A 17,490-nucleotide genomic window follows, 5' to 3' on the forward strand; every position below is an offset into this window, starting at 1 on the left:
CTTTTTGAAACCATGCAAACGAAGACATCGGAGAAGTCAAATAGGCTGAGCAATGGTTGGTTAAAAACTACCTTCCAACACTCGAGCTAACAAACTGCTGCTCGGTGCATTCACTTCTACATCATTCAATAGGCTACGTTTTTCTGTGGTGTATTTTCAAATTTACCCCACCCCCTCCGCAAAATAAGATAGCGAAACTAAGTTTGCCTTTTCCCCAGGTTCCGGTTTTTTTTTTTTTTTCTGCAAGGACAATACAAAAATGGAAAGGCTGGTATTTTTTAGCTGCTTATAAAATATCTGGGAGGGAACTAGGGACACACCCCCAGTAGCCTAATATAAGGATGAAATATAAATCAGAGCTTGTATACCTAGCATTTTAGAGCATATTTCTGTGTATAAACAGGTCATCATGACGCGTGCAAGCAGAAAAATAGAACAGAAGCGAAAAAACTACGCTTCAGTTCGCTTGTGTCGCACCCGGTTCGCGCCGCGTTCACAGCTGGTGTAGAGGACGTCGCCCACTGCCGTTGTAATAACAGTACTTCAACTATGCTTCACTTACGCGCGTAGTATGTGCGTCATGCGCTCGCGGCCGCTATGCGTGCGGTGGATGTCCGGCTTTAAATGAACGACCAGAGCGACAATGGTGGCACTGCGAAACTCCGTATTCGGCATAGTTGTCGTGTATCGTCTACTAATGAAACTAAAACAACGCGTTTATGTTCTTAACCCGTACTTTGGTTGCAGTAGCACTGAATATCTGAGTTCAGTAATCTCGGCACGTGGGCGTGCCGACCACTAGGGGCTTTGCGCTAAGAGGTTAAACCAGTATAATTGCATCTAACTCCCTCAAAATATTTAGATAAGGCCAGAAATTATCTTAAAATGTATCCCTGTGACTAAATATTTTGTGGCAAACTGAATTAGCTCTGTGTAAAGATAGCATAATCATTGGTCCAAGAAATTGGATGGTTCTGCGCATGCTGTTTAGGTTTGAATAATCTGTTCCTTTTTGGCGTGTCTTCTCTTGCCCTGTCAATGCTCCTGCTGAAAATAATGATTCTGAAAATGGCCTCCCTTGCCGAATGTTTGGAGGAATCAAATTGGACAGGGAAGGTTTGCAATCCATTTTATGTAAAGACCCAGTATGCTGTCTGCCTCATACCTCTTAGGGAAAGTCACATTATGTCAGACTCAATCTGCTGGAAGCAGCGTATTATGAGATATTGTGCCTCCATAGGTCCCACGAGAAGCTAATAGCATAATTTCTTAAAACAACTCAGCAGCTTATTGACAGCAATAGGTGTAGGTTTGTTTATAAGGGAGCGCAAAAGGTCAAGCCTCTTGGTCGCATCAACCAGGGAATCATGAATGATCTGTGAATGAACCAAATTTACAGCAGCTGGTGGGGGCCAGGGTGTGTGTGTATGTATGTGTCTGTTCGTGTGTGATAAAAAAAAATGGCTAAGATAAAACTGCAGTTTGTATCAGCAAATATTCCTAAACATACCCATCTCCAGCTATGCAAGAAGAGATGTGCTTGATTATAGATTTTTATGGATTTTATCATGCCTGGCGGCCTGTGACATTTTCATCAAAGGCGGGAAAATGAAACCGAGGAGGCCAGTCTGCAGCGTTGGCTCCCATCGATTTCATACCTTGGATCTTTGTGTTTGTGGACTTTTCCAAAGTGTAGACCGAAGTAAGCTAAAACACAGAAAGGGTAGGGCATTAGCACTGATGAGTGGTGGCTTATGCAAATGATGTACAGACCAGCAAAAATCAAGCTGTTAAAATTCAATTTCCCAGTTTCTGTTAATTAGATACTTCATTAATGGAAAAATAAGCAGCAGGTTCTGGTTCTACAGGCCCTGCATTGATCATTTGAGTTAGACTACAGACTCCAATACTGCAGTGTTGTGTAATTTATGCAGCATATTTTAATCTTTTCAATGCCTTTTCACCCTTTTCTCTCCAATTTGGAATGCCCAATTGTATTTATCATTAGTTCTTGTCGCAACCTCCGCTAACTATTCCGTTAAGCTCTGACAAGCGCCTACGGCTATCGGAAGCACACACTGTCAGCTACCGGTTTTTATCACACCGCTGTCAGGCACAGGGTCATGGGAAGACACTTCATGTGCAGTGCAACCGCTAGACTTGTGTGTGGCCAATCAACAATCACTTGAAAATGTACTTAAATATACATTTGAAGTATTTTCAAATACATTTACACATTAAATAATTTATATTTGATTTATTAAAATTATTTTTTTGGAAAACCAAATACTTATCCCAAATAGTATTTAAAAAATACATTCATTTAAATAAATATTTTCCTGGGAAACCACATACTTTTTCAAATTGTATTTAGAGCCTTTTAAAAAAAATATTAACCCCTTTGCATACATGCCAAACCTGCCCAATCTTTGCCCATTTAGGGGGTACATTATTTCAAGCATTATCACTCCAGATGTGAGCATCACAGAGACTTGAAAAACGGCTTAAATGAAGCAGGACATGAAGCATTTGTACCATTTATAATACTAACTATATTAATTTATATTCATAATTTAGCAATGAATAAAGTGCCACAAATGCAATTGTCTAGGCAAAAAATCAAAAGTGAATTTGCTCTTTTTTAGTTTGCAATGAAATACTGAGAGATTCTATATACAAAACAGGTTAAATTATACATGGCCTGGATCAAAAACTCCTTGACCACAAGTGCATAAAATCTAAGGGTGGATATGCAGAACTACTAAAGGTCTATGAAGCAAAAAGTAAGCAAGTGTACCCAGTGTCTCCAAATTTATCCAACATATTTTAATTATGCAGTGCTGTAAATCACAACATAATCATGTATTTCACTACAAATCAACTGTTTTGACTGAAGAAGCTCACTTTTGCATCATTTTCAAGTGGGAATTACAAGCTTTCCATCAGTACAGTGGTCTAAAATATGTAGGGGTCCAGACACATATACAAATCATTTCCAAAAATGAATAAAATGCTTTTTGTCTATTATAAATGTATTTAAATGTACCCCTTATGGAACTTTAAGATAAAAGATTTAAAATATCAGATTTAAACGTAATGCAAAAACATTATCACACAAAATGATACAGCACCTAAATGTGTAATCATTAACTCTTGTATGTTTTTTTGTACTCGACAGTATGTCATGTTTTCTTGTATGGGGATGGGATAACATTAAAACAATATTAAACCGTCCACCACGCTTTGGCAATGTTCCAGCTCACGTCACATCCGGTGCATTAAACACAAACCCCACTGAACTACCGACTGAACTACCAACTTACACTTACATTACAATGTGAAATATATTAATTATAAAATACCACTAACCTATTTAAAGACATTCAATTTCAAAAATAACGTATATAACCAAAATATTTAGAGTAGTAACACTTACATATCGATGAAGAAATCTTAGCTGTGCTCAGTCGATAGAGATAGAGAATCAATGCTGTTGTTCTCCTCTTCTGACTTGGTCCAGAAAATAGTATCAGCTGAGTCAATCAGCAAACAAATGCATTAGCCATGCTCAGAAATTCTCAAGAATAATAATATTTCCAAGAAATGACGAAACTCATTGATAATGTTTCACCGGGTGCAGTGTCTTTTACTGCTACTCCAGAGTGAATGCGTAAGGCGGAGATGATGAGAGAAAACTTTCAGTTACGCTGGGTTATAAAACACTATTCCAAAAGTAAAATTATACATATTATACATTGATAGAAAGCTTATCCTCTCACCTATTGGATATTTTCAATCAGGCCAGGTTGTACTAAAAAGGAAGACAAGAGCGGTTGTCAGGAGGTAAGAGCGGTTGTCTGGCAGTCGGAGGGTTGCCGGTCTCTAGCAAGACACCTAACCCCTAATTGCTCCCAACAAGCTGATTGCTACCTTGCATGGCAGCCTTTCACCGTTGGTGTGTGAGTGTGTGTGTGAATGCGTGAATGAGAGGCATCAATTGTAAAGCGCTTTTGATAAAAGCGCTATATAAATGCATTTATGTGTGGTATTACGCACAGCTATTTTGGAAGGTACCCAGGCATCACAAATGAACGTATATTTCACAAACGGATTGTTGAACACAATAAATGCCCACTGAAACTTGAAAGGAACATCTTTACGTGTCAAACCAGTGAGATTTTATATTTATTCCATATTTAGTCACAGATATTGATAGTAGAATGCCATAATATATTTCTACTATAATTCCTCGTTTATTTCAGTGAGCAGCGTTTTTCACAGCTGTACTCGCATACCTTTGGCTATTGTTGGCTTTATCTTGCTGCTATGACAGAATACAAATTTTTAGTGGTGAAAGAATGTTTTTATGTATGAGATAGACACTATTGTCTTTTGTGTTGTGGGTGGGGGATGTAGTTGCAGATGAGACTGCAGGGAGGGGGTGCTTGGTAAATGGAGGACAGGTGCGATAATGGTGGCGCTTAGAAACTCCGTGTTTGGCATAGTTGTCCTGAATTCAAAAATGAATTGTCTACAAATAATGCTAGAACACAGAGTTTGGGTTTCAACTCATAGTTTGGTTGCAGGAACACTGAAAGTCAGAGTTAAACAATCTCATGATGCCAGCGTCATGGCCACTAGGGGATTGCACCAACAAGTTAAAATACACATACAGTTGAAAAATATTTTGAAATATTTCTGCTTCAAACTGAAAGGGGTATCCCAGAGTTCTTTGTACAATCTTTCTGAGTGGCCCTCGATGTGATCTCAGTGAGTTATTATACTGAGGACACTCCAGGGGAACTACTAGGGGCTAGGAGTTGAATTTGGATTATGGGCAAGGGTATCCTACGCTGGCAATTTTAAACAACCCATGCGCTGCCTCTAACAGGCAGTAGCCTAAATGCCCGTACATGTCTTTGCATGGAGGGGATGGAAAACTCAGACTTCTTGATAAGCTACTTTCCAGATTATTTGTACCCATGCAGTCTTTTTAAAGTTAGTGGTATTTTATTGTATTTACTCTTTTTTATGTTGTCAGAGTGTTCAACAGCCATATGTACAGTTCCATCTTTTACATTTTGTAAGGTTAGACACTGAAAAAATAGAATTCAGCCATGCATATTCACTACCAGTTAACAATGGAAAGTGCTATAATTGGACTGGGGCCGTCAGCAGTCACTTGACACGTTCTCATCAAAATACTATCCTCTAATTAGACAAAATGCTTCTCGCAGGTTCTCGCATATCCAGTGCTTTTCAAATTTTTCAAAAGCTTGTGCATGTTGCAGCACTGGCTTTAAATAATTCCACTAAATAAAACACTTTGTATTTGAAAATTCAGTATTTTAAATGCTTTTTTAAATACATATTTGAAAGTAATCTTTAAATGTATTTTCAAATACATTTTGTAATTTGAATTTCAAATAATTTCTAAATAAGTATTTAAAAGTAATTGTATTTGTGTCTGCCCCACCATATGTGAACACTGACACTGCGATGTAAAGGTGGAACAGACAGGCCTTCCAGTCTGAGCTTCATTTGTTCTTTTGTTCTTTATCATTTGCCATTCAGATTCCCCCTCCCACTCCTGCCTTCTTTTTCAGATGAGCCAAACCTCTTATTTCACATTTGAGAGGCTTTGCAGTCCCTTCATATTGCTGTGATTGAAGCAAAGGAATCTCTATGGATCATTTTCCTTGGCTATATTATAATTAAAAATCAATTTGTGAACATATGTGTGACCGAGAGGGAGAGAATCAGAGACAGAGAGAAGAAGGAGAGATCATATAAATGAACTGTTCATGAATGGACTGACATTTTTTCTCATTCGATTTCACACCCAGCTCGTTTCTTAACAATCCACGGCTCTATGGCGACCTATAGCCCGTTTCAGCTCCAGTGCTGTGGTAATGAAAAAAGGAAAAATCTAATAAAAACAGCCCACATTGACCCTCTTTTCCTCTAATTCCCCTGCTCCACTGAGCACTGCTCTTGTTTCTGGGGCGTGAATGATGGCCCCAAGCCATGCAGGGTCTGGGTCTGACAGCACTTATCCAAGCAGAGTAAACAAGTGGACTGAGAGACAAAGCCATATAGATTATCCCAGTTTGACTCACAGATTAAGACAAGCTGCCTCTGGAGCAGGTTCAGCTGCCATGTGGGAAGTCCCTTAAAAAGTGGATGTGAGGATGCTGTCACACACAACTCATCTACAAAAGTCTAGTAATTAGTGATAGGTAATTAATAATTAGATTGGTCGCAAACAAACAAATCCAAAAGATTGCAAAGAAATCTTTTCGAACAAAGAAATCTTGCAAATGAACAAACTGCCTTGAGTCTTCTGCATCATATATTTGGTCTTTTGGCAATTCCCCCAAGCGCAGAAACTGTCATCTCTGGCACCCGCTCTTCCTTCTTCTCTTTATTGTACAAACCAAATACAATGATTTCATGACTTACCAAGAAGCCGGTAACTAGTTATCGGGGCAGCATTTGTATGAAAGTCGATAGTCTTAAATGAAAAGCCGGTCAAAATAGCTGCAAATGAAGGACATCCTGTGTATTTCCATTATTGACTATATCATTTGACAATCTTGACCTTGTAAAGTAATTAGTATATTTTTCCCAAGAGGTGAGACTTGAATATCTGAGGCACTCCTCGCTGTTGCATTATTACTCAAACCAAACCAAATATATAATGAGTTTTGTGACTTGTGCTGATGCCAGTAGCTAGTTATCCCAGCATTAGTACTACTTGATAGTAGTACTTGATAATAAAAAAAATGGATAATAATACATACTACTGCTTGATTATATAATATTTTCTGTAATGCTTCTTTAAGGTGGACTCAAATTGAGGTAAACCCTGTTTTGCACTACAACTGTATTTAATGGAATGCTTTTATCCATAATGATTGTTCTGTATTAATACAAGAGTCAGCTATGTCAAGTCATTATTCACACCATACCATCCATATGCATATTTTGTCTTTTCATTTTGGATATTGATGTAACAGTTACAAGTGTTTAAAACATGTAGCTTATATGTCAAATAATATTTTATTTGCATCCTTCATTCAATGAAGTGTCAGCAAAAAAAAGATTATATCACTGAAGTACTTAATTAGTAATTTTGGTAAATTTAAGCAATTAGCTGGTTAACAACGTTGAACTGAGCAGATACCTTACATTTAGGGTACTACTGTGTACAGTACACAGCAAACATACGATGTACTGAACAACATTTTGGTTTTTCTAGAAGTAGGGAATGAATGAACGAATTAACCAAATGAACTAATCTTTTGAAGGAACGGAGCCAAAAGGAGCATAAGTTGCCATCACTATCAGTGATGAGACAAATTGATTCAAGACATTTTAATTCAATACATGATGCCAACATGGCGCCATAGTCAGTGCTTCCCACAGTTTTATCCCAACATTATGCATCTATGGGATTTGGTTTATGGTGAATGTGATTAGAATCAGGTTAAGGGTAGATGTGAACTCTTTCTTGGGGTAAAAATCCTTAAGGATTTCACACAAGCATTGGCTTCTTTTAAGCCATCATGTGCCCAATTAGATCAACGATTGATGGTCCAGTGAACTCATTCAATAGAACTGTAGGGTGGATGTAGCCATTCATAGATGTGCCATAGTTACCATGCAACATGTAGATATTGTCTAATATTTTTGTAATGGACCCACAGGAATTAAATAGGTATCTAAGTTTATCGTCAAACTATGGGTAAGATAGCCTAAAAGCAAATTTCACAGAAAGTTGGTCTGTCCATTTAAATATTGGGTTCTCAACTATTTTAATAAACAGAAACCATGCAAAATTGTTATGTTATGGGCAGTATCTTGAAAAGTAAGTTAGAGATAGAATTCCATTAATTTTGGTATTTGGCAGAAATATTGTAAATCATGTTTACAGTTTTCAAAATGACAAAATATTGTCATTTGAGCAAATGAGTGTTAGGTCTGCCAGCAGCTGTTTCAGCTTATCCTATATCTAAGAATTGAAGTGATTCCAGTTGGTCAATTTGGACAGCAAGATAATGACCAATTCATATCACTGACAAAAGAAGGAGAAAGATATATGCAGGTAAAAGATTCCAGCCTTTCCCAGCCAGAGCTACATTCTCAGTAAAAGGTCAGAGGACTGAAATAATGCTCAGTTACTCTGGAACAATCACAGTGACTTGTCCCAGAGTAAATCCGATTCCTGTCGTGCTTAACAGCACCCCTGTAGCTGTGACTTAATTCACGATAGTGTGGCCTCTCCTGCTCTATTGTTTTTATAAAATGGTTAAAACATGTAGAAACAATAAATTGGTGGCACAGTATTATTTATTTGGTAATATTATTTGTCATACTGTTTACAAATAGGCAATTTTAAAAACGGTTACTGTTTCAAATGTACAATCACTGTAGGATACAGACTCAGCTAATCAGCATCCAGGATCAAAACAACCTGTTTTTTAAGAAGAGCAATGGCACAAGTAAACAGAGGGATTTAAAAAAAATGTACACTCCTCATTTACAATATTGCTGATCCCGGCTTTAAATTCTTAACCTGCATTCCTTCAGTATATATTCAGCTGTATAATTGGATACAATGTAAATGCTATGTAAAAAGTTGTAAGTCACTATGGATAAGAGCGTCTGCTAAATGCCTATAAATGTAATGTAATAAGTAAAAGCAGCTTTTACAGTACAGTAATTACATGCATTCCAAGTTAGAAGGCAGCTAACTTTCAGTATAACAAGCACGAAACCGTCTTGACCCACGGAACAACTGTAATAACTATATAGCTAGGTAGGTAAGGCATCCTCACCTCTGTAACGTTATTTGTTGTCCTCTGTGTGTCCATACATCTGTATCGGTGGTTGTAGCTGTGTGTCCTTAGCTCCTACTCATGCATGCAGGATAGCATCCGTATGCGCTAACTAGGTTAACTAAAGTAGGCGATCCGTACGTGCTAAATAGGTTAGCCTGACGCCTTTATCTGTCTGCATCTCCCAAAATCACCACTTCGAACGGCACGTCATTTTTAAGCACAGCTTTATCGCCTAATGTTACTTTAGCTAACCCTAACATGTTCGCATTTTGCCAACTCCTACTAAATGAAGCACCACCTGTGCATGCGTCCTACTAAACGTCTGTCTCAGATCGTCCGTGAGTGAGTGAGTGACCACAATTTGCCACGCATAGCCCATGGCGGCAGTTCCTGCACACCGGGGGAAAACCAGGTAACAGTAATGAAGTTAAGGAGGTCCAGCCCACTCTTTATTTTAAGCTGCAATGATGTGTGAGTAATCTGGTATTAGTGATGAAGAGGAGCGCACCATGGTAGCTTGTACAAGTTTCTTCTTGCTTTCAAAAGAAAATCCCAGGCCTCACTTTTAGTTTCTATGCAGTTTTTATGTGTTTTAAGTCAATTTGCCGTCAAAGGCCAAGATATTTATGAGAAAATACTCTCTCTCATAAGCAGATTTATATCTGTGCCAGACTATATTCACACATATCAAAAGCAGCCGAAAGTTCAGGAACATAGTCTGGTAACACTTTACAGTAAGGTGTTGGCATTACTGAAAAGCTAACTACTAGCTACTGAAAAGTTATTTTGTACAAATTTGCTAATGTATTTGTACATAATTATTTCACGTTAGCAGCTACATTAGTTAATGGCAATTCATATTTGGATTAAAAAAACAGTTCATGTATTTGGTTAATTAATTATACATCGATCTTATGTTTGAATAATCATGTAACTAATACATTAGTTAATGTATTTGTTAACAACTAACTAAATTCCATGCTTTTAAATGTATTTTTACATTATTAATTCATGTTCACAACTATATTAGTTAATGCCAATTCACGGGACATTATTGTAAAAAGTTACCCATAGACTTTGCTTCTGTGTCACAATGGCAAGCATTTCTTTTAGTTTAAGGAGACTTTGTGCCCACAGATGTATCTTTCACAACAAAATAATTTAAAATCACAAAGTTAAAAAGACATCATGTTTTCCAATTCATTTAGCAGATGTAGAGGAATGGAACTTAAGTATTGGCACTTGGTTCATGCAGTGCATTTAAGGTTTAAGATCAATGTCCCATTTAAGAACCAGATTATGTAAAAGCATTGGACTAAAAGGCCACAGGGGAGCCATCATGCCCAGTTGTTTGTAAATACTGGGTCAGCCAGCCGGGCTGTAGAGCCTATTCAGCCAGTTCAGAAGAGCTACAAGGCAACGCTGAGTCTCTCTCAGGTGGATTCGCTGAAACAGTTGCTCATAACCTGGCTTTCCAACCAGATGACAACGCTTGGAAACTTGAAGGTCTTTGGCTTAAAAGTTTTTGACTAGAAACTGTCTACTGTAATATAGAACACTAACTCATGCAATAATTATCAGTTATCCTGACATTTGAATGAAGTTAAATGAGAGTATTTATTAAAATAATGCAATAAATACATCACTGAAAAGCACCAAACAATCCACAGACACATCCGGCCACCATCTTGAGTATCGGAGAGTATGAAATATGACATATGTAATATGAAACATATGTATTGCATGTGTTTCACTCCACAGTTTGCACTGAAAAAATGGCTTTGCTTTGCCAGGGTTACCGTCATTCTTCATTGCTGTGTTGTTCAAAAGTGGTCTTCAAGAATTCTGGGACCTTAAAATAATGGACTAACAACCGCTTAGACCATGTCAATTCATAAGATGATAATTAGTAATGCCACAACTAGCGCTGCCCACCCACAGAAGAAGTAAAATTATTCATCCAAATAGCAGTTTTATTTTCACTTGTTTAGTGTTGTAGTACAAAGGTAAAGAAAATACATAATCAAACTGAATGAAGCATTTCAGTTTGAATATTGGCACAATATTTGGAATCACAAAAAGATAATATATTGAATTAACTTTTTTTAGCATTATGGCAGTGTTATACTGTAATGTTAAAGAAAAATAAATACTGCATGTGAATTACGATATTGATGTACATAACGCAAACAATGAATTGTTAATGCAATCTGAAAGAATGCATTTTCAGTGGTGTTTTGGCATGATATTTGGCACACAATAAGTAAATACAATAGCTAAATGTATGCTTACATTTAATTTAATCAGTTAGCAGGAACTATATTTTTGCAGGTTTATGCTTCCATAATTTGATGCAGTTATTATGACAGTGTAATGATGTGTAATATAGCACTGGAAACTTTGTTAGCAACCAGACTCTCCCGTAGTAAAGAAGTAGAGGACTGAATGAACAAAGGCCATCTATTGTGCTTAAAGAATCTGTGGTTCCCATTTAATTGCTGGTTCTGTAAGGATACAAAGCATGTCACTGCCCTTCAGCACATTAAGTTATTCTGAAATGTTCTTAAAGCATAACTCCATCGCCGAAAGGGTTGGTTCCAGTCTTCTCAACCATTCGCTGGCGATTCCAAAATCCCCAGCTGCTGGCTGTAATTGATCTTGGAATGTGCCTGTGAAGCGGACGTTCCGGAATTAAGCACAGGCCCTTTTTTCTGCTGACAGGGTAAAGGAGCTGCCTGCTTGGCCATTTATTTAAAAGGAGAACCACTGGGATCCTCTGTTCTCAAAGCGTCAAGGCTAAACGGCTATGTCAAAACCTGGAGTAAAATACTGGAGCGGAAGGAAGCAGCTGACTCAGAGTTGTATGTTTGAGGGGACATGCTATTGATCTCTAACTACAAGAAATGTCAAACAGGCATTGCTAAGAGGAGCTTAAGCCAATGTGATAATCCTCACGTTGCTATTCCGTTATGGCCAAACCTTCACAGAAATACCTAATACCTACATGGTGCTGCATAAGGTCACTTTACTGTAGGAATTTATTTTCTCCTTCTGTTGGAATTTTTTATCAGTTTTGTCCATACTACTATATTTAATGTTATATGTAGTCAATATATTTAATGTGTTTACCTTAATGTAGGCTATGCCTACAACAAACGTAAAGATAATACATAATCAAATTGAATGAAACATTTTTGAGTATTGGCACAACATCTGGAATCACAAATAGAAAATGAATTTCATATATTGTATTAACATCCTGGTTCCAAGTCAGCATATGTTTAACTTGTATTACTTACTCATAAACATTGCTATGAAACAGCAAGTCTATCCCCACTCAGCATGGCTATCACATCTACATATATAATTTAAATAGAACATACATATAGAAAGGTATAGAAGAGGTGGATTCCACCTCACATGATTAGTAACTGGCCAAAAAATGAGGAAAATCAAGGTTGATTGAAAAAGGTGTCTTTCCTCTTTCGTATTGACCTGACTATATAGACAAAATAAGTGTATCGAGAACATGACAAAACCACAACTGATTCAATCCCACATACAGACCTTCCTAACTGGTTGCTGGGCTCAACATCCATGCACAGTATGTTCTTTTTGTCCCATAAATATTGCCAATATTAACTATTTATGCAGTTTTTTGTTACCTGTATTATAACCGTTTGAAATAAAGTATACATGCGAAACAATTTTTTTTGCGCAAATATTATTATGTAGAAAACAACTGGACAATACATGTTCAAGCAGATTTTTTAATTTCCACCGATACAATACATTAGACTGCTCAATTATGTAAGTGTGAACTAATACATTTAGGAATTTGTAATGACTATTATTTGTTTCACTAAAATGCTAATTATTTTGCATTTTTGTTTTATGGCAACATTATGTTTATTATTTATTATTTATAATACATTTATTATTACAAAAGAGAGATTGTTGCAAAATATTTTATTAATAATCAAACTCCCCATAATTACTCATCCACTGGACAATGGCCTGCACCATACACCTTAGACGTGGTCTGGGTTTTGGGCAGGTGGTGAACAGTGCATATGACAGACTAGACTGACCCAAAAATTCCACTGAGCTACCATAATTGCACTGCGCTGTGCAACATTGACTGACAGCAGTGGCTCCTCTCTCTGTTCGGCATACAGCCAGCCACAAAATGACCAAACCGCGCAGGTGAGTCAAAATATATAGCAAAAATACCATTTTTCCAGTGCAACATCAGGCAACACGCCATGCGCCAGCCGGAAAATAGAGCCCTTGATCTCATAGATTTCACAGTACAGTAAATCCAAGTACAGAGTCTTGTTTCCAGCACCTCCACGATATCTAATTATTTTGCTAAACAGTAGGGTGAAAGGTAGTAAGAAAGGTAGATAGAGAGAGATGGGGAGTGATAGAGAATAAGGTAACAGACTAAAATTAAATTGCCACATCTTTTTGTAAAAGCAAATACCAATCCTGTTTCACACAACATGCTACATTATACTTGTTTGAAATAGTAGAGATGGCACAAAGGAGAGAGAAAGAGGATGGGTGGTAGGAGATTTGTAAAGGTACTGTATGTTCCTTATACAGCTCCTCAATATGACTCGAAAGACTGACCAAATAGTTACAATTAGACCAGTCCACTGCCTATTTTGAAATGAAGGTCTCATTGAAATATAAGAATGCATTCCTTACATAGGAGACACACACACACATAAACAAACACACATACACAAAAGCAAATATACATGCATATGTAATATGTAATGCACATACAGACCCACAAACACACACACACACGCACACACACAGTATGCACACACACATACAAGCACACACACACTTGCAATATTACAGTAATGAGGCAATCAATTAAGGGGGTGGAAGGACAAGCTTTTAATTTAGTCATTGCCAGTGGAGATTATGGTTGATTGTACACTTTCAAAAAATGCAATAATTAAAAAGGAAAAAATTCACTCTGGCTTCTGGTACAGTTAATCTGTTTCAGGAATTATAGCAACAGCAACTTCAGTAAGGAGTAGATTACATTGACTCAGTTTGTTACTTATAATTACACAAACTGTCAGCATGTCTGGTGTGAGTTATGTTTTCTGAACTCCAGGGGGAAAGCAGTGTCTGGTGTGCTGATGTTTTCCAATAGGAAATAAAATAGAAGACCAGTGTAATAGATAGCTGTAATCTCCCAAATGCTATTTCAGTCTTTCCAATGCAGTCTTAAATTCAGAAAATATGTTGCTAAGCCGGCATTTGCAATGGAAATGCAGCCTTTTATTGAGACTCAAAATCTCCAGATGAGCATTTGGTTATGGCTGCAATGAATATCAGAATATATATTCATGCTATTAGGCATAAATGAAATTTTTCCACAACACCAACTGTTGCTTAGTTAGGCTGATCTTCCCTTAGCTGAGCGGTGGTAGTTATTACACTCATGAATTTCTACCCCCACTGCCCCGAGTGACTTCAACATTGGTAGTATTTTATTTTAATTCTTTTTTTTTTTTTTTGGTCTTGCAGTTTAAGAAAAAGAGGAAAGGCTGTGTTGTTGAGAGACTGCTCGATAAGGAGGATAGTAAGGAAGGAATAGAAACCAAGAGCCTTACAGCCTTTTATCTGACATTGACAGCTGTGCTGCCTTAATGAAGGCCTGTAATTAACATGGTTTGCTGCTAATATTCTGGGGCTTTGTTTCATCAAAGGAAAGCATTAATTCCATTAGCATAGGGCTGTAAAGCTGCTTCCACTGAAACTTATATCACTGTGACCTTAAAGACAAACCAGTGTGATTCTCCCGCACTTTATGAAATGCTTTTTATTTGATAAAATAAATACCGTATATAACTTTGCTTCATTTATTATCCAGGAAGCATTTCACCTGCTTTGAGAAAATGCTCCACATTTTTCCTTTGAATTATCTTTGGTTAGGTTGTTTGATTTGCATAATGTGTGTACCCACTGGTCCTTTGCCTTGTGTCTTTCCTGTTTCTGTGACATTGGTGGATCTGTTACTTTCTTTAATTGGATGAATCTCTCTCAGCCGAGGTTTCCTCTTAAACTCTGCACATAGCAAGATTTTTCTTTCTACCAGTCTTATATGCTCCTGTATGTGCAAGCTTCTATTCTTTGCTGTGGGATGGGGAGTCTTAGCTGGGGAAAATGCATAAACTAAACAACATAATTCTTTCTGTCTAATTTAGGCTGAGAATTACACTTTGTTGTTACTTTGAATTATTATTTATTTATCTATTTTATTTTTTCTGAAGCTGAATGCCATGCAAGAATTATGGTTTTGTATTCCATGTAAATATTTGCTTTTTTCTCCACCAGTTTAAAGTAAGCCATTTTACTGGGTACATAAATTAAAGCTGAAAACTATTAAATTAGAAGTTTCAGAGAAGATGTAGAATCCAATCCAAATGATATGTTTTTTAGTACAAGATTCCGTCTTCCATTTTAATACATGATTATGACCTCAATTTTATTTCTAATTGTCTCATGTGGAATTTTTCACTTTATTAAAGTTACAATCTCGAAGATTTCCGTTTCGTTCTCTTTGGCAGTACCAATGGCGAGAAACGGTAATTGCAGGTGCGGTTTTGGACCTCACTTCCCATAGATCCACCCGGATCCAACCAGTGACGCCTGTGTGACGTCAGTCAGTTGGCACCTGGGCCACGCCAACTATTACACTTATCATTTACTGAATAAAAAATGGTTGTTATACAAGTAACGTTATGTACATACTCAATCATTGTCTAACATTAGGCTAACTTAAGCTGTCTTTACACTGCCGAGCCAGGTTAAAATGCTGTAGCAGACCTGGGGTAGAATTAGTGATAATCAATTTCCACAAACGTTCTTTATCCACCTTTTCCTCGGTATGAACATCTTTACACTGCAGAGAAGAATTTTCAGGATTCGCTGTGGCTCGTACAATTATGTATCTTCTGCACAATAAATAGTTTTTTTCGTGAATTATTGTTGTGTGATGTTTTTGAAACAACTGCCTTGTTGTTTCTGGTTTTTCTAGCTAAACTGTTCAAGAATAAAGCTGAGCTGGGTGTTAAATTAGCAATCAGAATAAGAAGAATAAAACAAAAACAAAGGAGATTTCATCAAAAAAGGGCATCAAGGCTGAAGGAACATATGGACCAACCACTGACGGGTGATGGAAAACGCGTCACTAACTGTGCGCCGCTTGTGATTTTTTCCCGGGAATGTCACCACAGACACCCAGTTCTTTAATCATAAATTATTATTATAATTATAATCGGCTCAATCACCATTGTGTTACCTAATTCAGCGATAGACAGTGACTTAACAGACATTTATTTTAATGAAAATCTTCGAGATTATTACTTAAAAAAAAAAAAAAAGGTGTGGGTGGGGGGGGGGGGGTCTTCCCTTCATAATAAGTTTGTGCAAGCTGTACGACTTTGATGGGGCACATTTGAAATGTATTCAAAGGATCCCAGAGGTACAGCCAGAGTACATTTTCCTGGAGATTAAATTAGACAGAACGTGAGAGAAACTCCTTTCTTTCTTTCTTTTTTTTTTCTCTGTATTTTGACACATTTCTCTCTCAGTTGCTAAACAAACTAATCTAAAAGGCATGCCTTGGCTGGAAAGTAATTCAATTATCAAGCCTTATTTTTTCCTGTTCCAGAGAACATTTATTATTTACAGTTGTATTGATTGTTTTTGTTCGCTTCCTCCTCCTCCTCAGGATCATGGTACTGCGGAACAACACCCTCAGGATTGTGAACTCCAGTCGAGCAGACGAGGGAACCTACATGTGCCGTGCTGAGAACCCATTCGGCACTGCCGAAAGGGCCATCGTGCTGTCAGTCAAAGGTGGGTAGGGAGAGCTTTTAGCAACACTTTACTGTATGTCACACATATCTACATGACACTGTCAGAACTCTCATATAACACCTGTCATAGCCAGGCATGACAGTGTATTACAGCTCACAACAAATGTCATAAGACTGTCAGGAGGAAATTTTATAATGCTGGTTTAAAAATAACTGTTACAAAATTATTGTGGCATACATGACAGTGTTATGGCATCTGTAACAAACTGTAATTCGCTAGACTGGATACAGTATGTGTTATGATATGTTTATGACAATCTAGACTTCATGTTGGCTTTATGGCATATAGATCAAGTAAAATGTTATCGACTATGCTATCTCATAGTTAGCTCAAAAAGAGCTAACTATGAGATAGAAGTAAGAGCATAACCAGGATCTGTAGCCTACAATCTGAACAGGGTATGTCTTGTTATCTTCGGATTACTAGCTAGAAAATCTAATATTATGTAGCCATTAATGAAGAAAAAGTGAATCATAACTTTCTTCTGGGGGGCTTTCTTCTGCCATAGGCATGACGGCAGAACCGGCCCTGTGTATGGCATGGATGTGTGACAGCCAAAATGTCAAATTGCTACTAACCTGCAGGAATTTTGCTGGTGTCTAAAGGATTAAAGTATTTCAAATAATTAAATAATAATTGACCCACACAATGTGCTGTTGGCCTCATTGGTAAAGTAAAAAATAAAAAAATAAATTAAAATAGCAATAACAATCCAAAAATAAAAATAAAAATA

General features: G+C 37.2%; 1 protein-coding gene across 3 annotated transcripts in view; it reads left to right on the top strand.

Moving 5' to 3' along the window:
- The window catches only part of LOC135263748 (contactin-5-like), a 382,506-nt gene that overhangs the window by 307,736 nt on the left and 57,280 nt on the right, over positions 1-17,490 (top strand). For all 3 annotated transcript variants that reach the window (XM_064352101.1, XM_064352104.1, XM_064352102.1), the window contains one exon: positions 16,609-16,736. In XM_064352101.1, the coding sequence (XP_064208171.1) occupies positions 16,609-16,736 (128 nt within the window). The remainder of the gene's footprint in view (positions 1-16,608; positions 16,737-17,490) is intronic.

This window comes from Anguilla rostrata, chromosome 9 (assembly GCF_018555375.3).
Source record: "Anguilla rostrata isolate EN2019 chromosome 9, ASM1855537v3, whole genome shotgun sequence".
NCBI classification, from domain to species: Eukaryota; Metazoa; Chordata; class Actinopteri; order Anguilliformes; family Anguillidae; genus Anguilla; species Anguilla rostrata.